Source organism: Salvelinus sp. IW2-2015, linkage group LG17 (genome assembly GCF_002910315.2).
Source record: "Salvelinus sp. IW2-2015 linkage group LG17, ASM291031v2, whole genome shotgun sequence".
NCBI lineage: Eukaryota > Metazoa > Chordata > Actinopteri > Salmoniformes > Salmonidae > Salvelinus > Salvelinus sp. IW2-2015.
In genome coordinates, this window is record NC_036857.1 from 5453273 (window position 1) to 5477078 (window position 23806).

A 23806-nucleotide genomic window follows, 5' to 3' on the forward strand; every position below is an offset into this window, starting at 1 on the left:
CTGCATCTTGCCATCTTTATGTAATACATGTACCACTAGCCACTTTAAACTATGCCACTTTATGTTTACATACCCTACAGTACTCATCTCATATGTATATAGCGTACTCTATACCATCTACTGCATCTGCCATGCAGTTCTGTACCACCACTCATTCATATATCTTTATGTACATATTCTTTATCCCTTTACACTTGTGTGTGTGTGTGTAAGGTAGTAGTTGTGGAATTGTTAGGTTAGATTACTGTTGGTTATTACTGCATTGTCGGAACTAGAAGCACAAGCATTTCGCTACACTCGCATTAACATCTGCTAACCATGTGTATGTGACTAATAAAATTTGATTTGATTTGATGATTTGATTTGATTTATTTACAATGGTGTTTGTTCCTCACTGGTTGCCCTTTTCTTGTGGCAACAGGTCACATATCTTCCTGCTGTGATTGCAACCTGTGGTATTTCACGCAATACATATGGGAGTTTATCAAAATTCAATATGCTTTCGAATTATTTGTGGGACTGTGAAATCTGAGGGAAATACGTGTCTCTAATATGGTCATATATTTGGCAGGAGGTTAGGAACTAGGCAWGGGGCAGTGATGGGAGAAGGGTGGGCAGGAGCCATATCAGCATAAAATAATCATATTGGACAGAATGGGAGGGGCCATCAGTAKAAGATGTTCTTATTGGACAGACGGCAGAACTGGAGGTCAGGTCTGCATAAAGTTTGTTTATTTTTGTTCTTTCTCATCTATCAAGTGCAGCCGTGTGAGTCTGTCGTCGTGGTGATCGTGGCTGGAGATTTGTCTCTCCCCTGATCATTGTGGGGTTTCTGTTTTTTCTTTTTTTTCTCTTTTCTGGTTTTTGTGGGCAGTGTGCACATACACAGACCTGGCTCTCAAGAGAAGACAGGCTAAGGCAGCCTTTCTCGATATCAAGGCTATGCTCACTGAGTCTGTTAAAGCTTTCCTTCATTTTGGGTCAGTCACAGTGGTCAGGTATTCTGCCACTGTGTACTCTCTGTTTAGGGCCAAATATAGCATTCTAGTTTTCTCTGTTTTGTCAGTTCTTTCCAATGTGTCAAGTAATTATCTTTTTGTTTTCTCATGATTTGGTTGGATCTAATTGTATTGCTGTCCTGGGGCTCTGTTTGTGTTTGTGAACACAAACAGAGCCCGGTGAGGGAATGGCCCTCACCRSGCTCTTCGCTGGCCATGGCAGAACGCTGACATTCCTGGCTTGCAGGAAATCACACACAGAATGAGCTGTATGGCTGGTGGCATTGTCATGCTGGAGGGTCATGTCAGGATGAGCCTGCAGCAAGGGTACCACGTGAGGGAGGAGGATGTCTTCCCTGTAACGTACAGCGTTGAGATTGCATGCAATGACAACAAGCTCAGTTCGATGATGCTGTGACACACCACCCCAGACCATGACGGACCCTCCACCTCCAAATTGATCCCGCTCCAGAGTACAGGCCTCGGTGTAACGCTCATTCCTTCGACGATAAACGTGAATCCGACCATCACCCCTGGTGAGACAAAACCATGACTCGTCAGTGAAGGGCACTTTTTGCCAGTCCTGTCTAGTTCAGCGACAGTGGGTTTGTGCCCATAGGCGACGTTGTTGCCGGTGATGTCTGGTGAGGACCTGCCTTACAACAGGCCTACAAGCCCTCAGTCCAGCCTCTCTCAGCCTATTGTGGACAGTCCTTGCAATGTATTGCCCTGGCCACATCTGCAGTCCTCATTCCTCCTTGCAGCATGCCTAAGGCATGTTCACACAGATGAGCAGGGACCCTGGGCATCTTTCTTTTGGTGTTTTTCAGAGTCAGTAGAAAAGCCTCTTTAGTGTCCTAAGTTTTCATAACTGTGACCTTAATTGCCTACCGTCTGTAAGCTGTTAGTGTCTTAACGACCGTTCCACAGGTGCATGTTCATTAATTGTTTATGGTTCATTGAACGTTCTGTTCATTCTGTGAAGTTATTTGGATTTTTACAAATTATCTTTGAAAGACAGGGTCCTGAAAAAGGGACGTTTCTTTTTTTGCTGAGTTTAGGTGGCACACATGAAGACATTTTTCTCTGTTGAGATAATTTCCTTATTAATTTCTAGTCAGATGTCAAATGTTCCTGTTTTGACTCATTTAATAGAGTGGGGTAGGTCTGCTTTATACCAAATTAGCATCCCCATGTTTCACACCTGGTAGTTTGGATGGGACTACCAGCTCTCTGTAACCTAGAGGGCAACCAGTGGGTCCGTCTCCTCTATACCATGTTTCACACCTGGTAGTTTGGATGGGACTACCAGCTCTCTGTAACCTAGAGGGCAACCAGTGGGTCCGTCTCCTCTATACTATGTTTCACACCTGGTAGTTTGGATGGGACTACCAGCTCTCTGTAACCTAGAGGGCAACCAGTGGGTCCGTCTCCTCTATACCATGTTTCTTGTAGGATTACAATGTCTGTATGAATTTTTGGGGGACGAAGTCTGTGTTCCTGCTCTTTAGGCCAATGGCAGATGAACTCACACCTTGTATATTCCAGGTAGTAAAAGCTTTGTGTTCCATAGTGTCTAGTGTTTACTTGTGGTTTAGGCTCTGACCATTACAGTAGGTGTGAGCAGAGCATGTTGAGCATCTGATACATACCTATTAGGTTGCAGGATGGGGGTTGGGTGGGTGTATTAGTGGGGGTTGGGCCTGTTGCTCTGTTCATGGCCTGGGCATATGTGCGGCTGTCATGTTGAGGTACTTGCTGGGGGGGGGGGGGCAAAAGACTGATCTGGGTGGGGTCTATATAGGGTGTGGCTAGGGTTTGTTTGGGGATAGGTCGACCGGTAGGGGTGGGGATGTGTCTGATGGCGCTGTGGTCTGGGTGTAGGACCACTTGGTGTGGATCCTCTTGGTGCAGGGTCTCGGAGTTCGGGGAGAATGTCTCGCTGGTCCGGGCGTGGTGTCCGTTACTCCTATGTGAGGTGGTGGGTCTACGGTTGAGGGTTAAGTCCTTTAGGGTCCTAGTAGAAGTTGGGATTGCTGCCTTGTATAGGTGGACCTGATCGTAAAGGCTGTTCAAGTCCAGGGGGGAGTGGTGAGCCAGGTAACATTTGGTTTTGAGGCACATGCCCGGCAAATGCGCTCTCTCTCGCCCTCTTTCTCTGTCGCTCTTTCTTGCCATTTTTAAATGAGATATGTTATTTCCCTCTCCCCCATCCCTCTCCCTGTCTCACTCCATAGTAGCATTCTCCTCTGTCAGCTGCTTCAGCAGAGACCCTTTGTGTTTGGGGGAATCCCCTCGTGAAGACACAACGCAGATAATCAATTAGGGTCAGAACAGACCAGAGGGGTACAGTATCCTACGAAGCAGGATCAAGGAGTTAACCATCTAACCTTCCTAAACATTCTTATATATATTATAATTTTTTTTTTGCTGACAAGCTTGATCTAATTTGACACAACAAGCAAAAGCACATATCTAAGTTTAGCTCTCTTAATAAATCAGGAGAGAGGGGGAGAGAGAGTTCTGGACCTTATATTTACGTACCATATAGGAGTTCTGCATTTGGATGATAATCTTTTTATGGTRCATCCTCACTGGGCTTCCCTATTTTCATTTGGGTTAGACACATCCATGCAGGATCTGAAATAAACATTTCAGTCTGAATACACCCCTTATGAAAATGATTGCTCATTCAGTGTTGGATTGTATACTGATGTTACAGTTCCCTGACAGAGTTAGCACTGTCTGTTTTCTGCATTGTAGTTCACACATACAGTAGTTCATCCTTCCTGTTAGTGGTATGGTTTTTAATTATCCTTCTCAATCTTTTTTTGGGCAGAAAATGTACCAAATTTCAGGTAATTTTGAGAGCATGACAGTATGACTGTATCAATGAACTAACGTTTCTCTCCCCCCTCCCTCCTCTCTCCGTAGTAAATGAGTACCTGTTTATGGTGCAGGCCACAGGGATTCACATCAAGGACAACGTGAAGAATATCGGTGTTCAGGTTCTAGAGCAGGTGGTCAGAGGTGGTTACAATATCAATGGGACAGGTAAGACACAGCTAACACAGGTTCTTAATGTTAGGGCACAAGTCTGCCAACACAGGTTCTCGATATAATATGTTTCTTAACTCTTCTACATTAATGTGGATGCTACCATGATTACGGATAGTCCTGAATGAATCGTGAAAAATTATGAGTGAGACAGACACACCAATATCATACCCATAACACATGATAACCTCTCACCATTACAATAACATAAGAGTAGGGATGCATGATATATCGGTGAACATATCGGAATCGGACGATATTAGCTAAAAATACCAACATCAGTATCGGCTGATGTCTAGTTTAACGCCAAAGTGCAAAACCAATGTCAATCCTGACGTGCATACCTATATAATGTAGGTACATGACGTAATGACGCCACATAACATGTTGCACTATACGTGCAACACAACATTCCTAACCTGGCCCACAATATCTGCTGTGTGGATCGAGCAGTCAACCAGTCGAGCAGTCATTTGAAAGAGTAAGAAAATTTCAGTGAGACAACTCAAAGGCGAAATCCATTAAAGCCAAGATAATGGAATTCATTGCCATTTACAATCAACCGTTCTCTGTTGTGGGTGATGTTGGCTTTCGCATACTGGTCGAGCACCGGTACACACTACAAAGTGCGCTATTTTCCAGATGTTGCCCTATCGGAGTTGCACAGTAATAGCGTCACTGCTATTAGCTTCACGACATACATACTATGGAATGCCGTTTGGGTCTTTGCGTGTTAAAATAAGATACAGTAGCACTGTCAAAGCTGTACAAGAAAGTCTGCAAACACCAGCCACGAACAATGTGTTTTCAATACCGCGTTGGTAATAAAGCATCATTTGTTAGACTGCAACTTCTGGGGTAGCTAGCTTTAGCCTTGGTACCTAGCTAGAACCAATACAACCAGCCTAAAAACAATGACCAGTAGAAACTGCAGYCATTTTCATTATTCTTAGCAACGATTTTTGAATCCTTGTGAGTAAGTATTAGCTAGGTTGCCACTTGTTGTTCGCCTATTGAAATTTAACTTTAGTTCATGAAAATAAATAGCTAGCCAGCTACTTAACAACTTTGCCCAAAGCTAACATTATAAGCAGCCAGCTAGCTTCATCTGGCTAGTGAGGCTCGACCGGACAATGTGTTGTGAAGCTAGCCACAATAAGGATTAGGAACAATAGTCTAATTTGCGGTTTGCCTTCAAAATTWAATTGTCATTGACAGTGATGCAAATGAATACAAATAGTAGAATTATGCCATACTTTTATTTTAAAGGATAACCGCAAAGTACACTGTTGTGGCTAATCCTTATTGTGGCTAGCTTCACATAGATGGGTCCGACCACCATTAATCAAATAAGAACTGTCTTATAAATGTAGGGTTATTTTAGATGATGACACCTAGCTACAGTATATAGTTGGCTAGCTAACTATAGCTACTGAAACAGATTGTCGCTTTGCTATGTTTTTGGGGAAGAACATTGTCTGCATCCATGAGCTGACTAGCTTCTTTTTATGACCAGCACTGTAGGTGCGCGAGACAACTTCACCAGCATCATAGCATACGTCTTGATTAATCTTTGTGACATATGAAATACGAGTGATAGTGTAATCAATGTGAACGTAAAAAGTTAATAAATGCGTTAAATTATTACGTGACGTGCAGTGATATTCAGGTCCTGATTGGTCAAAAAGCTTAATTGACACGTTAAGTCATATTTTTTTTGACATGCAAAGACCCAAACGGCGCTCCGTAGCCAAGACCCAAACGGCGTTCCATAGAAATCCTGGTTGAGAATGAAACGACTGAACAAATGAACAACGAAACAGCACAGCAAGTATGTGAAAGAAATGGGTTTTGATTATGTTTTACTGGTAATGGGGACACACGTAAATGCCAACAAAATAACTTTTTGGTGTGTGTGTAACCTTTTTTTAACTAGGCAAGTCAGTTAAGAACAAATTCTTATTTACAATGCTGGCCAAACCCGGACAACGCTATGCCAATTTGTGCGCCGCCCTATGGGACTACCAATCACGGCCGGATGTGATACAGCCTGGATTCAAACCAGGGACTGTAGTGACGCCTCTTCCACTGAGATGCAGTGCCTTAGACTGCTGCGTCCGTGTGTGTGTGTGTTAACTATTTAACTGTACTAGAATGCTTAAAAGGCAGCAACATTTTTAAATATCGGTTATATCGGGGGGTTTTGGCAAGGAAATATCGGTATCGGCCAAAAAAATGTATATCGGTGCATCACCGATATTTGTGCTTCTAACTTTCTCACTCATCATTATTCATTCAGGATTCTTCATAATCATAATAGCATCCACATTAATGTAGAAGTGTTTAGAAACATATTCTTTACAAAAAAGTGACTACATTATTTAGCATTCATTTCTGTTGGGCACAAAATGATCTGAAACACAACCAAAACAAACAGCAAATGGGTCMTTAAAAAAGTTATAGTCAATCGATCAATAATATAATTATTCTCTTAGCAAAACATTTTATATTTAATTTACAATCTGTAGAAACTATGAGAATAGAAAGATTCAGCACAGTTGGAAAAATATATGCCAAATAGAAACTGTATGGTGTTCAGAGATAGATGGGAGGGGTTGAGGGAAGCTGAAGGGTGGGACTAAAAAACAACATAACTAATGTAAAATATACTGTGTCCGTAAAATGTATTGAAGTTCAGAACTTTTGTGAAACAGCACAGTTGAAAAGGATATGGCAAATAGAAATCAAAACTGGATGGTGTTCAGAGATAAATGGGAGGGGTTGAGGGGAGCTGAAGGGTGGGACTAAAAACAAACAGGCCCAACCCCTACTATTGTAAAATATACTGTGTCCATAAAATGTATGTATAAGCTAGAAGTAGAAGCCTAAGTGTTGTTGTCCATTAGTTTACTCCAATTAGGGTAGGGGTGGTAGGGTTAGGGGAAAATAATAAAGGAAAATATATATTTACAAACAAATATATATAGTGATTGGAAATAATGCAGACAATTGAATTGATGAAACCCACAATCTATCTGCAATATTAAAGCTGATCTACCTCCTAAAAAAACAGCAAATGCATCCATTAAGTTTGTAGAGTCACAAGCTTGTTGTAATCATTGTGAATATGGGACCAAATACTAATCTTTTGACTACTTTAATTCACATATACAGTACCAGTTAAATGTTTGGACWCACCTWCTCATTCCAKGGTTTTTCTTTATTTTTACTATGTTCTACATTGCAGAATAGTTGTGAAGACATAAACTATCACATAACACATATGGAATCATGTAGTAAAAATATATTTTATATTTTTCAAAGTAGCCACTCTTTGCCTTGATAACAGCTTTGCACACTCTTTGCATTCAATCAACCAGCTTCACCTGGAATGCTTTTCCAACAGCCTTGAGTAGTAGTAGTTCCCACATATGCTGAGGCACTTGTTGGCTGCTTTTCCTTCACTCTGCGGTCCAACACATCCCAAACCATCTCATTTGGGTTGAGGTCGGGTGATTGTGGAGGCCAGGTCATCTGATGCATCACTCTATCACTCTCCTTCTTGGTCAAATAGCCCTTACACAGCCTGGCGATGAGTATTGGGTCATTGTCCTGTTGAAAAACAAATGATAGTCACACTAAGCGCAAACCTGATGGGATGGCGTATTGCTGTGGTAGCCATGCTAAGTGTGCCTTGAATTCTAAATAAATCACAGACCGTGTCATCAGCAAAGCACCCCCACACCATCACACCTGCAGACATGCAGAGATCATCCGTTCACCAACTCTCAAATTTGGACTAATCAGGCCAAAGGACAGATTTCCAATGGTCTAATGTCCATTGCTTGTGTTTCTTGGCCCAAGCAAGTCTCTTTTTATTGGTGTCCTTTAGTAGTGGTTTCTTTGCAGCAATTCAACCATGAAGGCCTGATACTCAGTCTCCTCTGAACAGTTGATGTTGAGATGTGTCTGTTACTTGAACTCTGAAGCATTTATTTGGGCTGCAATTTCTGAGGCTGGTAACTCTAATGAACTTATCYTCTGCAGCAGAGGTAACTCTGGGTCTTCCTTTCCTGTGGCGGTCCTCATGAGAGCCAGTTTCATCATAGCACCCTGATGGTTTTAGCGACTGCACTTGAAGAAAGTTTAAAAGTTCCGTATTGACTGACCTTCATGTCTTAAATTTACAGTCAATCATTACTTTTTCTTTGCTTATGTAAGCTGTTCTTGCCATAATAAGGACTTGGTATTTTACCAAATAGGGCTGTCTTCTGTATACCACCCTTACCTTGTCAGAACACAACTGATTGGTTCCCAACGCATTAAGAAGGAAAGAAATTCCACAAATGAACTTTTAACAAGGCACACCTGTTAATTGAAATGCATTCCAGGTGACTACCTCATGAAGCTGGTTGAGAGAAGGCCAATAATGTGCAAAGCTGTCATCAAGGCAAAGGGTGGCTACTTTGAAGAATCTCAAATATAAAATATACTTTGATTTGTTTAACACTTTGTTTTGGTTTCTACATGATTCCATATGTGTTATTTCATAGTTTTGATGTCTTCACTATTATTCTACAATGTATAAAATATTAACATAAATAAAAACCCTGGAATGAGTAGGTGTGTCCAAACGCTTGACTGGTACTGTAAGTGAATTTGTCCTAATGCTTTTGGTCCCCTAAAAGGGGGAGACCATGTACAATTTTGGAAATGTGTAACTTCTAAACTGTTCACCCGCTATGGATGAATATACCCTTAAATTAAAGCTGACAGTCTGCACTTTGACTTCATAGTCATTGTATCATTTCAAATMCAAAGTGCTGGATTACAGAGCAAAGACCCAATACCTTTGGAGCTCACTGTAGTAGTCTAAGGTGTCATAATTAATATGAATTCTCTCTGGCTGCGTCTAGGCATCCTATTCCTTTTTCTAGTTCACTACTTTTGACCAGAGCACAAGGTGAAGAGTGTGCCATTTTGGTAAACAGTCTGTGTGTCCGGACTATTAACACTGAGCAACATACTGGCAGTAGTGGAAATGTGTTTAGGTTAGGCCATTGATTTCTCCTTCTGTCTGGGACCAGATTATGCCTATGACTTCAACCTGAGTGAGAGTGATGTGCCGCCCACCACATACCTCCCCGACAGCTTCACCTATTTGTCCTCACAGATCTGCCCAGAGAGACTGCCCTCCATGAGTGAGTACACACACACACACACACACGTTTGTTTTTCTGTCCTTGTGGGGACCAAACGATTGATTCCCATTTAAAAATCTGATTTTCCATAAACTTAACCCCAAATCCCTAACCTTAAACCTAACCCTTAATTCTAACCCTATTGTAAACCTAAGCCTACAATATCCTTTTTCCTTGTGGGGACCGGCAAATTGTCCCCACTGGTTTTCTTGTTTTATTGTCCTTGTGAGGACTTCTGTTCCCCACAAGGATAGTAAAACCATAAACAAACACACACACACACACACACACACACACACTCTAGAATATTGGCCTTAAACCATTAGCTAGTCACTGTGTAAACAGGTTTGATTTATTTCAAGCACTACTTTCAAAGAGTTCACTTCACAATGAGATTGGTATTTTATACCTATAGAGTTCTATTCTGGGCTCTGTGCTCACCTAGCTAGTTAAGTGAAAGACTGTTACCTCAGTTCTTGAATGTCAGTTTATTTAGTCTTACGAGTGTATATATGGTTGAGTGCTGTCCTGTTCATTCAGTGTTGACCCCTATCTGTCTCTCTCTCTCTCTCAGAGGGGAGGCTGGAGGTGAATATGAGTGAGATGGCTCTGGAGGATGTGGAGAGGGTTCTGTTGAATGCTGAGCCTAGCATGACCCTGGGGGGCTACTGGAAGCCCAGGGACTGTGTCCCACGCTGGAAGGTGAGTTAGTGATTGGCGCAGTCCAGCGCACACACACACCACAATAGCACTGTCATACCTCACATGCATGTAGCCTGTATACCACTCTGATGGAGGCACTGTACTGTACAGTCCTCTCTGGATCAACGCGCCAGCCCTGGATAATGTATTTATTAGTCTTTTAAAATTGAACTGGAAATATATCTAGCAATTGAAGAGTGTGCAGCCAGGACTACATTCCTCCAATGTCTAACTTCTTCTCAAGGAAATKAAGGCACACAAACACACACACACATTCGCAAAACAGAGCAGCCTAACAGTGACACTAAATTCCAGCTAGATGTGTGTGAACCAGACACTGTTTCTGCAGGAAGACAGCTGATTGACAGAGGAAACAACAGTCCAAGCCAGAGGGGGTTGATGGTTGACATCTCCATTTCCCTACTACTACTCAGGCTCAAAGGAAACCTAAAGACATGTTCTGGAACTTTGGCAATTACTAAGTATTTTTTAAACCTCCTGCTTTGGGCTGGATGTGTCAATGTGTAGTTCATACATGCATCATCTCTGAGAATAATTACGGTCTTACCTCACTTAGCCACGTAACCCTCGTTTGAAAGTGACCGTTTTTCTGGAACCTGTGCTGCACCATTTTCCCTACAAGTTCCCCCACGTGGGCCAGCCCTCCAGCAATTCGAGTTCTAGCCAATGAGCTTCAGCCCCTTGCCATTTGAGTGACAGCTAACAATATGCACACACAGCAGAGCGAGAAAGAGAGCAATGACGTGGTGCACAAGTACACAATTTACTGGGATCAGTTTTGGCTTGTGAGCACTTCTTTCAGAACTACTTCTAAGAAGTATACAAAAGTACTGGAGAATCTCTTTAAAGCTGCTGCTGTTACTAAGATGACTCTTCTAAAAAACAAAACCAGGGAAAGCATTTAGTTGGTCCTCTCCAGAGTGGCCTTCAATCCACCTATCCCCATGCTATGATCAATAGATGTCATATCTGATTGTGTGAAATTTATATTTTTAAAAGGCCTGTTGAAATACTTAAATGCCTTCTTCCTTACTTCTTTAGTGGTTGTGCCTTATCTGATGTGTAATAATGTTGTTCCCCTCCCTATCCCTAGGTGGCGATACTGGTCCCATTCCGAAACCGCCATGAGCACCTGCCCATCTTACTCAGACACCTGATACCAGCACTACAGAGACAGAGGTTACAGTTCGCCTTCTATGTTGTAGAGCAGGTAAACACGCACGCACACACTGCTTGGGTATGTGTGGCTCACTGGATAACCACAGAACTGCTTGGGTATGTGTGGCTCACTGGATAACCACAGAACTGCTTGGGATGTGTGGCTCACTGGATAACCACAGAACTGCTTGGTATGTGTGGCTCCACTGGATATACCTTTCTCTCCTCCCTCCCTCCCTCGGACCACTCTCCCTCTCCTCTCCTCCTAGGTTGGTAGTGAGCCCTTCAATAGGCCATGTTGTTTAACGTGGGCTTCCGGGAGGCTATGCGGGACCTGGACTGGGACTGTATGGTGTTCCACGATGTAGACCACATGCTGGAGAACGACAGGAACTACTACGGCTGTGGAGACATGCCTCGCCACTTCGCTGTCAAACTCAACAAGTACTCCTACATGTGAGTCTCTCACAAACTTTCAGACGCGCGTGTGTGTATTGTCACGTGCTAACACACACATACACACATTATTTTTCCATTAGTTGGAGTTGTCCAGGTTTCTCCTAACCTTTTCTTAGATATTGTGTGTGTAATGCTAACTCTCTCTGTGTGTGTGTGTGTGTGTGTGTGTGTTGTGTGTGTGTGTGTGTGTGTGTGTGTGTGTGTTGTTGTGTGTGTGTGTGTGTGTGTGTGTGTGTGTGTGTGTGTGTGTGTCTAGGCTTCCTTACAATGAGTTCTTTGGTGGCGTCAGTGGTCTAACAGTGGAACAGTTCACCAAGATCAATGGCTTTCCCAATGCATTCTGGGGCTGGGGAGGAGAGGACGACGACCTTTGGAACAGGTGAGGAGAACGCCCTCCATACCCACACGCTTCACTCCTCCCTTTTTATTACTTGCTGTACTCATACAGAACATAAACAACACAAACACACCTCCATACAGGCACCATGTCCCCTGTGACAGGTTTACAGTGCGAGGCTGTTGATAGTGTTGACATTGTTTAATCCTATCCCGAACTTTAACCCAGTGCAATTCAGTCGGGCTTACGAACCCTAGTGGGGTCACGGGAGAACTTCAGTTCGGTCACAGTGCATATTGTATGAGACAATTTAAATACGTTTTTGAGAAAGATACAATGTCAAATCAAATGTTATTTGTCACATACACATGGTTAGCAGATGTTAATGCCAGTGTAGCGAAATGCTTGTGCTTCTAGTTCCGACAATGCAAAAATATCCAACGAGTAATCTAACCTAACAATTCACAACAATTACCTTATACACACAAGTGTAATGGAATTAATAAGAATATGTACATAAAAAAATATATGAATGGCCGAATAGCATAGGCAAGATGTAGTGGATGGCATAGAGTACAGTATATACATATGAGATGAATAATGTAGGGTATGTAAACATTATATGAAGTGGCATTGTTTAAAGTGGCTAGTGATGCATTTATTACATACATTTTTCCATTATTAAAGTGGCTAGAGATTTGAGTCAGTATGTTGGCAGCAGCCACTCAATGTTAGTGGTGGCTGTTTAACAGTCTGATGGTCTAGAAGCTGTTTTTCAGTCTCTCGGTCCCAGCTTTGATGCACCTGTACTGACCTCGCCTTCTGGATGATAGCGGGGTGAACAGGCAGTGGCTCGGGTGGTTGTTGTCCTTGATGATCTTTTTGGCCTTCCTGTGACATCGGGTGGTGTAGGTGTCCTTCGCGGGCAGGTAGTTTTCCCCCGGTGATGCGTTGTGCAGACCTCACTACCCTCTGGAGAGCCTTGCGGTTATGGGCGGAGCAGTTGACGTACCAGGCGGTGATACAGACCGACAGGATGCTCTCGATTGTGCATCTGTAAAAGTTTGTGAGTGTATTTGGTGACAAGCCGAATTTCTTCAGCCTCCTGAGGTTGAAGAGGCGCTGCTGCGCCTTGTTCCCCGCGCTGTGTGGTTGGACCATTTCAGTTTGTCCATGATGTGTACGCCGAGGAACTTAAAACTTACTACCCTCTCCACTACTGTCCCGTCGATGTGGATAGGGGGGTGCTCCCTCTGCTGTTTCCTGAAGTCCACAATCATCTCCTTTGTTTTGTTGACGTTGAGTGTGAGGTTATTTTCCTGACACCACACKCCGAGGGCCCTCACCTCCTCCCTGTAGGCCGTCTCGTCGTTGTTGGTAATCAAGCCTACCACTGTAGTGTCGTCTGCAAACTTGATGATTGAGTTGGAGGCGTGCATGGCCAAGCAGTCATGGGTTAACAGGGAGTACAGGAGAGGGCTCAGAACGCACCCTTGTGGGGCCCCAGTGTTGAGGATCAGCGGGGTGGAGATGTTGTTACCTRCCTTCACCACCTGGGGGCGGCCCGTCAGGAAGTCCAGGACCCAGTTGCACAGGGCGGGGTCGAGACCCTTAGTCTCGAGCTTGATGACGAGTTTGGAGGGTACTATGGTGTTAAATGCTGAGCTGTAGTCGATGAACAGCATTCTCACATGTTATTGAGTAAATGTATTTATTGGTTTCTTTTCATTTTGATAAGAGATAAAAATGCAATGAATTAAAGGTTATTTGTTGTTGTAAAAATCGAAATTGACACATATTTTTTAAGGTTGTGTCATTAGATTTGAGGTGGGTTGGGGTCGCAATAAATTCTTGGGAGAAAAAGTGGGTCCCCAGAGAAAGTTTGAATACCACTGCCTTAACCCTTACCTTAACCATTCAGAATGAGTGCCTAAACTTAATGTTTAACCCTATCCCTGTCCCAAACCTTAACCCCTACCTTAACCATTCAGAATGAGTGCCTAAACTTAATGTTTAACCCTATCCCTGTCCAAACCTTAACCCCTACCTTAACCATTCAGAATGGTGCCTAAACTTAATGTTTAACCCTATCCCAAACCTTAACCCCTACCTTAACCATTCAGAATGAGTGCCTAAACTTAATGTTTAACCCTATCCCTGTCCAAACCTTAACCCTACCTTAACCATTCAGAATGAGTGCCTAAACTTAATGTTTAACCCTATCCCAAACCTTAACCCTTACCTTACCATTCAGAATGAGTGCATAAACTTAATGTTTAACCCTATCCCAAACCTTAACCCTACTTAACCATTCAGAATGAGTGCCTAAACTTAATGTTTAACCCTATCCCAAACCTTAACCCTACCTTAACCATTCAGAATGAGTGCATAAACTTAATGTTTAACCCTATCCCAAACCTTAACCCCTACCTTAACCATTCAGATGAGTGCCTCAACCTAATGTTTAACCCTATCCCTGTTCCAAACCTTAACCCCTACCTTAACCATTCAGAATGAGTGCCTAAACTTAATGTTTAACCCTATCCAAAACATTAAACTTCTAMATTTGACATTTGGGACAACTTAGAAATTTGTTGTGTAGTGAGACTGTGAGAGCTAGTTGGACACACAGCAGGCATTCTTCCTCCATTTGTCTTTGCCATACAGCATTATTATCCCCTCCCCCCCACACACACACACGACTGAGTCCACTCCCACTGAAGCAGATGTGTCTACTGCGCCCCAAGCTTTACACAATCACTGACTACAGTATGTACTGTACAGTTTGTGCTGTGTATTTGAATTGTTTATACCATGCCGTTGTGAGTGTGTGACTCTAGTGTTACTGTGTGTCTGACAGGGTGCAGTATGCTAACTACACGGTCAGTCGGCCGCATGGAGAGTTGGGCCGTTACATGTCAATCCCACACCACCACCGTGGCGAGGTGCAGTTCCTGGGAAGGTTAGTCTCTCACGCGCACACACACACACACACACACACACACACACACACGCCACTCTCTAGTACACTAACACACATCCCCGATGGTACTTGGGGATTTGGATAAAGAGGGTGTTTGTGAGAGGAATGTAGCCCCGGACCATGTGAGCCAGTCACATGAAGAGTCCGAGTTAGTGGCTTTCAGGGATTTCTCCACTCCTACAAAGATTTTGCATGTGACTTGCTTGGGAGCTACATTCCAAGCATACCCTCTCTACTTTCATTCCTAAATACTTAACATCTTTTACAAGTCAGCAGTTGGTCAAACATGTCAAATTGAGCCATCGTAAACCTGGGGTATTTCCCAATAGTCTACCATGACTTCCTTCTGGTCTCTTCTACTTCATCTTCTCTGGGACCCAAACTGACCTTGGACCAGCGTCTAGGCTCGAGGCCGGCAGACTTCATCCTCCTCTGTCTGATCCCTGTCTTTCTTCTGTCCTCCCAGGTACACTCTTCTAAGGCGCTCTAAGGAGAGACAGAGTCTGGATGGGCTCAACAACCTGCAGTACTCCCCCCTATTATCCCGGAGGCCTCTCTACACCAACATATCAGTCAGCCTGAGCAGGAAGCTAGCCCCTATAGCAGACTATAACTGACCAGGAAGCAGCGGGCCGCACAGCCCTCTGGGAAATGAAGTCATTATGGACGTCAGCCATATCTCACCAGTCACAGCACTCCTTAGGACTTTTTAGTTGATTTACTTTGATTCAGTTTTTTTAAGCAAAAGAAGAAGACATGCAGAACGGTGTTGATTGATCAATCCTCGTGACGTGTAAGGAGAAAGCCGCACTCGTTTTGTGCTGTGATCCATCAATCGTTTCTATCATCCGGGCTTCTCCACTCTTCTGTCTCCACCTGCCTTCCACACCATTTTGGGCCTTTAGCATTCATTCTTTCATTCATTTGTTCAGTAAGTCATTAATTCACTCATGGAGACGATGGCAACTGTAACCATAACAGAAACAGGAACACGTTCCCTCTATAGGGCTGTGGTGTGGAGGGGACAGTAGTGTAGTTTGTGTATGTGGCTGAAGAAGTTAGTTTGTACACACACACAAATCTGCTGACACAGTCCCTAGGCTTTGATTTTATTTTGACCTTGAATATTTGACATGAATATTTTTCATTGATTTATTAAACCTGTGAACAACAGACACGCACAGAGTAGGTCCTCACAGCTGGCTCTGTGTAGGACATGGAGGGGGAGAGAGAGAGGCTGTGGACAAAGGTATAACATTAGCTTGAGACTGACTTGTGTGCAGAGTGGCTGACTGGTCACAGCAAACTGCACAGTAGACACACCTTTAGCTAAATAAACATACTAGCCTAGCAAATTGAAAGTCTTTGACAGTACAGTGTGAGTGAGAGAGGGATAGCTATGTATGTGTGAGAGAGGGAGGGATAGCTATGTATGTGTGAGAGAGAGAGGGATAGCTATGTATGTGTGAGAGAGAGAGGGATAGCTATGTATGTGTGAGAGAGGGAGGGATAGCTATGTATGTGTGAGAGAGGGAGGGATAGCTATGTATGTGTGAGAGGGATATCTATGTATGTTGTGAAAGAGGGAGGGATAGCTATGTATGTGTTGAGAGGGAGAGGGTATAGCTATGTATGTGTGAGAGAGGGAAGGGATAGCTATGTATGTGTGAGAGGGATAGCTATGTATGTGTGAGAGAGGGAGGGATAGCTATGTATGGTGAGAGGAGAGGGATAGCTATGTATGTGTGAGAGGGAGAGGGATAGCTATGTATGTGTGAGAGGGAGAGGGATATCTATGTATGTGTGAGAGAGGGAGGGATAGCTATGTATGTGTGAGAGAGAGAGAGGGATAGCTATGCACATGGGGTTGTCAGCATCCTGTTTTCACTGCTTTGAGGGATTATCTGATGTCAGACACATGTTTAGTGAGTCTCCTAAACTGAAATGTTCACTGTTCACATCATGTCATGCACTTTAAGCCTGTCTCCCAATTGACACCCTTTTCCCTATAGGCCTGTGTGTTCCAAAATAATGTGTAACACTGTATAGGATTATGTTTGAGAGGTAGTCTAAAACTAGAGACCCTGTTATATCCCCTTTACCCTAAACATAAATGTTTATTAATCTATAGGGTCATTTGCGATGGAGCCTGCAGAGGCACTTTCACTAATGTCTATTTAAAGAGACACCGCACTGTGTTTGCAGCCGCTTCGTGTAATGTCATTCTGACGTTGGTTAGACACCGTGGCAATGCTTTCCAGCCCCCTCCCCATCCTGCTGGACTATGATGACGGTGCCTTTAGGCACTGCTCAAAGGTCAGAAAGTAACTGCAGACACAGATGAAGTCATTAGCAAGTGGTTAATCTTTAGCCAGTGTGTATGTCTGTGTGTGGGAAAAGTCTGAATACTGGCTTTTGTGTTTGGGTGGTATGCTACATGAGACCTCACAAACTAAGGTACATTCACCGCTCCAAATATCTCCAGCAATTCCAGCCCTTCGTCTTCTCGTGTGTGCAGATATGTGTATTTTTGTATTTGTAGTTTTTAAGGATCCCCATTAGCYGCTGCTATGGCAACTCTTCCTGGGTCCAAACAAATGAAGGCAAAAATAAAACAGTACATCATACAACATTATTACAGTAGAACATTTATAATCCCATCATACGTATGTGTGTGTAGAGTGCATGTGCTAGCGTGTGTGTGTGGCAGTGTTTGAGTGAATTTGTTTTGTCACAGTACTGAAGTAACATCAAATGTGGTCCTACTGTTGTCTCTGTTCAAAGGCCTATATTCCACCACACCGGCCCATCCATGTCTCTGTCTCCATAGCTTTAATATACTGATAGTTCATTTCACACACATCGCCTTGTCAAAACATTGACTTTCTTCAGATTTATCATTTGGGAAAAAAGTTTTTTTGTTCTCATGATATGACGGAGGCGGGACCTCCTTTTATTTATTTAATCTTTTAAAGATGACTTCCTGTGATTGATTGATTTTGTTGTGGTTGATATTGTGGTGATGATGATTCAGTAGAAAACTTGCTGTGAGACAGGCTGTGTTAGAAGTTCTGAAACTTGTGGTTGTGAAATTGGTGTGAGATTGGAAGTTCAACCTGTGTGGAAAGATGTTCCAAATTAATCCCTGCCCCTAAACTCTATGCACTTAGATCTGATACAATTAGCAAAATGGGAACGGCTCCACCATGCCTTTTTCTAAATGCTAGTTGGAATGTCTGCCATATTGCTTCTACCTGTCCAATCCACTTGGATCTACACACATGCATAGAGATTAGGATCTAGGGGTTAATTTTGGATTTTATATGTTTGTTAATCAGCTGAACCGGCACTGTAGACGTAGGCCATTTTGTGTGACAACCACAGGAAGAGGAAGACGCCTAATTAAAGTCACTTCCTCCTGCTAAGCACCTTCTGTTTCTTCATCGATAATCAATGGTGCTGATCTGCTTGCCCTTCGATTGGGGGAGCCACTCACTACGTGCTGCCTGGGAACCAATCCTGTGTGTAGATAGCTACAGGAAGTACCCCTCTTATTGGTTCATCCTTCCTCTTTTTAATGTCACCCAACTAGAAGCATGTGTTTACTTACCTACTGTAGCCAATCACGTTGGAGGTGCTTAGTGGAGAGTTGTTGACATTAGCTGCTAGTTTTTCTAAAGTCTTTCTCTTCGAGTGTGTTTGATTGAAATGGTGGAGCCTGTCAATGCCAGGGGCCCAGGTGTCATTTACAAGAGGTTGTTGTTTTTTGTTTGTAAATATTTAGGTTTGTTTGTTTTCAAGCTCTGCTCTGCTCAGAGAGCCTGAGTTTGTAGGCTGGAGTGTTCTGATTCGAGCCCTAAGGTTTCCACTACTGCTGGAGGAGGAGAGGAATATAACCCAGCAGTAGTGCTAACCTGAGGCCTGGGTGTGAATCCCCCTGCTGTCTGTCACTTCTAGGTTAACCCCAGACCTTCAAGGTTAGCCCCAGTCCAGACCCCGAGGCCTGCAGCCTCTGGTTCTGTTTCTTTGCCTTGAACCAGTGAGTGACCTAGACCTGGGAAACCAAGTAAACATGTACTGTAGTATACTCTGTCCTGTCAGTGACATTGGTTGGTCTTTACAGTGCTGCAGCTCTCGAGGATTAGGACTGGGGACACCTTGGTTTAGGCATGGTCTTACGTCAGATAGCCCAACGATTGTCTTAACGGCGTGTCCCGTTAGAATAACGCCATCTGCCGGAAGACAATGGGGTTTAGATTGGTGAGCTCAGCCAGGGTGTCCCTGTGCTGCAACGCCCCGGTCTTGTCAGGCTCCTCTCTGACCTAGCAGAGCCATGATCTGATCCATTTTGTGCCAGTCCAAATGAAGGGCCCAGCGCTGCTCCTCCCTGGTATGACTAGCCACTGTTATTATTCTGTCTAGATGTACATGTAGCAGACTGGATAATCATGGAGGCTAGTCGTCTCAGAGATAAGCACTGGCGCCCTGACAGACTGGCAAGCCTTAATAAAAACCTCTTTCATTTATTTCAGTGTTTTCACACGCTTACATTTTTTTATGAGCAAATCTATTTAAATTGAAGGAAAAGGTGCATATAAGATAAATGTTCACTATGTAAATATTGTGTCTAGTGTTATTGAAATTAAAGGTCTTAAATCCCTACAAATGCTTAACGAACAAGGGGTTCCGCTGAGTTCTTTCTGGTGCCATGGACCTGCTTATCCTCATCAAGCGCTACATAATCACTTTCACATTGTTGGTTCCAAACTCATTGTAGATAAGGAATAATGTAAGGGTTAGTCCATCAGCATTAGAACCCATCAGCATTCTGGAATAGTTCCCATTGTGGTGAAGTAGATGATGTGGGTCATCTCAGTAGTCTAAAGTGGTACGGTGTAGGTGTAGGGCATAGGGAGAACTACATCAGCCAAAAACACCATTATGCTTATAGTAATGGGACAAGGAAGCCAAACCATGTTCCAACTGCTACCAACTCCAGATTATACACCCCCAAAATGTGTTTTTGTATAAAGGCAAATTAAAAGATGAATAAATACATGACTATATTACTAATATATCTTTCTCTGATTGTAAGGACTTTATTTCTCCTTGAATTGAAGCCATCTGAAGCCACTTGTAAAAACTTGATGTCAGCCTTACGTCTGTCTGTCTGGCTGCATTATCTTTTGTTTATTGAACATTTGTATGATGTTTTTTTTTTACCATCGTTATTGTCAAAGTACACCAATAAAATTAACTTTAAACGATGTCCATGTGCTCTGAAATGATTGAAATTAAGGGGGACATGTTGGCTCAGAAAAGGGCTAGAAATGGGAGGAGTAAGGAGAAGAGGGAGTGGTCAGAGCTAGTCACACCAGTACTGTAGTAGAACTAGACCAAATCATGTCTCCTGTTAACAGAACGCTCTCCACTGCACAGCTGTTCTGTATCAGATCAGTGACTGGCACAAAGGTTTTGGTTGTTTAATTTTGTGTGTGTGTGTCATCCGTCACAGCAGGAAGCAGAGAGTCCGACAGGAGGGTCACAGAGCTGCATTTAGTGGGCGACATTTAGAACATCAACAACAGGACATCTCAGGTTAGCCCACTGCAGTCACCCGCCTCTTCATTTGGCTCCTTTCAATCGTATAAAACCACTAGGAGACATATGCCACAGATTTTTACTGTGTCATATGGTCATATTTGCTCATTGTTCATTCATATCAAATCAAGTATATTTTATATAGCCCTTCGTACATCAGCTAATATCTCGAAGTGCTGTACAGAAACCCAGCCTAAAACCCCAAACAGCAAGCAATGCAGGTGTAGAAGCACGTCGGCTAGGAAAAACTCCCTAGAAAGGCCAAAACCTAGGAAGAAACCTAGAGAGGAACCAGGCTATGAGGGGTGGCCAGTCCTCTTCTGGCTGTGCCGGGTGGAGATTATAACAGAACATGGCCAAAATGTTCATAAATGACCAGCATGGTCAAATAATAATCAGGAGTAAATGTCAGTTGGCTTTTCATAGCCGATCATTAAGAGTATCTCTACCGCTCTGCGGTCTCTAGAGAGTTGAAAACAGCAGGTCTGGGACAGGTAGCACGTCCGGTAGACAGGTCAGGGTTCCATAGCCGCAGGCAGAACAGTTGAAACTGGAAAGCAGCAAGGCCAGGTGGACTGGGGACAGCAAGGAGTCATCATGCCCGGTAGTCCTGACGCATGGTCTAGGGCTCAGGTCCTCGCGAGAGAGAGAAAGAAGAGAAGGGAGAGAATTAGAGAGAGCATACTTAAATTCACACAGGACACCGAATAAGACAGGAGAAGTACTCCAGATATATCCAACTGACCCTAGCCCCGACACATAAACTACTGCAGCATAAATACTGGAGGCTGAGACAGGAGGGGTCAGGAGACACTGTGGCCATCCGATGATACCCCGGACAGGGCCAAACAGGAAGGATATAACCCACCCACTTTGCCAAAGCACAGCCCACACCACTAGAGGGATATCTTCAACCAACAACTTACCATCCTGAGACAAGGCCGAGTATAGCCCACAAGATCTCCACCACAGCACAAACCAAGGGGGGCGCCAACCCAGACAGGAAGATCACGTCAGTACTCAACCCACTCAAGTGACGGACCCCTCCTAGGGACGGCATGAAGAGCACCAGTAAGCCAGTGACTCAGCCCTGTAATAGGGTTAGAGGCAGAGAATCCCAGTGGAGAGAGGGGAACCGGCCAGGCAGAGACAGCAAGGCGGTTCGTTGCTCCAGAGCCTTTCCGTTCACTTCACACTCCTGGGCCAGACTACACTCAATCATATGACCTACTGAAGAGATAAGTCTTCAGTAAAGACTTAAAGGTTGAGACCGAGTCTGCGTCTCTCACATGGGTAGGCAGACTATTCCATAAAAATGGAGATCTATAGGAGAAAGCCCTGCCTCCAGCTGTTTGCTTAGAAATTCTAGAGACAATTAGGAGGCCTGCGTCTTGTGACTGTAGCGTACGTGTAGGTATGTACGGCAGGACCAACTCGGAAAGATAGGTAGGAGCAAGCCCATGTAACGCTTTATAGGTTAACAGTAAAACTTTGAAATCAGCCCTTGCCTTAACAGGAAGCCAGTGTAGGGAAGCTAGCACTGGAGTAATATGATCAAATTTCTTGGTTCTAGTCAGATTCTAGCAGCCGTATTTAGCACTAACTGAAGTTTATTTAGTGCTTTATCCGGGTAGCCGGAAAGTAGAGCATTGCAGTAGTCTAACCTAGAAGTAACAAAAGCATGGATTAATTTTTCTGCATCATTTTTGGACAGAAAATGTCTGATTTTTGCAATGTTACGTAGATGGAAAAAAGCTGTCCTTGAAACAGTCTTGATGTTCGTCAAAAGAGAGATCAGGGTCCAGAGTAACGCCGAGGTCCTTCACAGTTTTATTTGAGACGACTTTACAACCATCAAGATTAATTGTCAGATTTAACAGAATATCTCTTGTTTCTTGGGACCTAGAACAAGCATCTGTTTTGTCCGAGTTTAAAGTAGAACGTTTTCAGCCATCCACTTCCTTATGTCTGAAACACAGGCTTCTAGCGAGGGCAATTTTGGGGCTTCACCATGTTTCATTGAAATGTACAGCTGTGTGTCATCCGCATAGCAGTGAAAGTTAACATTATGTTTTCGAATGACATCCCAAGAGGTAAAATATATAGTGAAAACAATAGTGGTCCTAAAACGGAACTTGAGGAACACCGAAATGTACAGTTGATTTGTCAGAGGACAAACCATTCACAGAGACAAACTGATATCTTTCCGACAGATAAGATCTAAACCAGGCCAGAACTTGTCCGTGTAGACCAATTTGGGTTTCCAGTCTCTCCAAAAGAATGTGGTGATCGATGGTATCAAAGGCAGCACTAAGGTCTAGTAGCACGAGGACAGTTGCAGAGCCTCGGTCTGACGCCATTAAAAGGTAATTTACCGCTTCACAAGTGCAGTCTCAGTGCTATGATGGGGTCTAAAACCAGACTGAAGCATTTCGTATACATTGTTTGTCTTCAGGAAGGCAGTTGCTGCGCAACAGCTTTTTCTAAAGTTTTTGAGAGGAATGGAAGATTCGATATAGGCGATAGTTTTTTATATTTTCTGGTCAAGGTTTGGCTTTTTCAAGAGAGGCTTTATTACTGCCACTTTTAGTGAGTTTGGTACACATCCTTTGGATAGAGAGCCGTTTATTATGTTCAACATAGGAGGCCAAGCACATGAAGCAGCTCTTTCAGTAGTTTAGTTGGAATAGGATCCAGTATGCAGCTTGAAGGTTTAGAGGCCATGATTATTTGCATCATTGTGTCAAGAGATATAGTACTAAACACTTAAGTGTCTCTCTTGATCCTAGGTCCTGGCAGAGTTGTGCAGACTCAGGACAGCTAAGCTTTGGAGGAATACGCAGATTTAAAGAGGAGTCCGTAATTTGCTTTCTAATGATCATGATCTTTTCCTCAAAGACGTTCATGAATGTATTACTGCTGAAGTGAAAGCCATCCTCACTTGGGGAATGCTGCTTTTTAGTTAGCTTTGCAACAGTATCAAAAATAATTTGGGATTGTTCTTATTTTCCTCAATTAAATTGGAAAAGTAGGATGATCGATACTGCACTGTACTGTCTTTCCAAGCTAGTCGGAAGACTTCCAGTTTGGTGTGGCGCCATTTCCGTTCCAATTTTCTGGAAGCTTGCTTCAGAGCTCGGGTATTTTCTGTATACAGGGAGCTAGTTTCTTATGACAAATGTTTTTAGTTTTTAGGGGTGCAACTGCATCTAGGGTATTGCGCAAGGTTAAATTGAGTTCCTCAGGTGGTTAACTGATTTTTGTCCTCTGACGTCCTTGGGTAGGCAGA

The 23806-nt window shown here is 43.4% G+C and overlaps 1 protein-coding gene across 1 annotated transcript in view; it reads left to right on the forward strand.

Annotated features, from left to right (window-relative positions):
• Positions 1-20183, forward strand: part of b4galt5 (UDP-Gal:betaGlcNAc beta 1,4- galactosyltransferase, polypeptide 5) — a 63665-nt gene extending 43482 nt beyond the window's left edge. Inside the window, 10 exon segments of the mRNA XM_070447815.1 lie at positions 3933-4052; positions 9143-9256; positions 9831-9958; positions 11073-11189; positions 11407-11428; positions 11431-11593; positions 11853-11975; positions 14794-14895; positions 15383-16485; positions 16543-20183. Coding sequence (XP_070303916.1) covers positions 3933-4052; positions 9143-9256; positions 9831-9958; positions 11073-11189; positions 11407-11428; positions 11431-11593; positions 11853-11975; positions 14794-14895; positions 15383-15533 — 1040 coding nt within the window. The 3' untranslated portion in view covers positions 15534-16485; positions 16543-20183.
• Positions 20184-23806: the final 3623 nt, after the last annotated feature.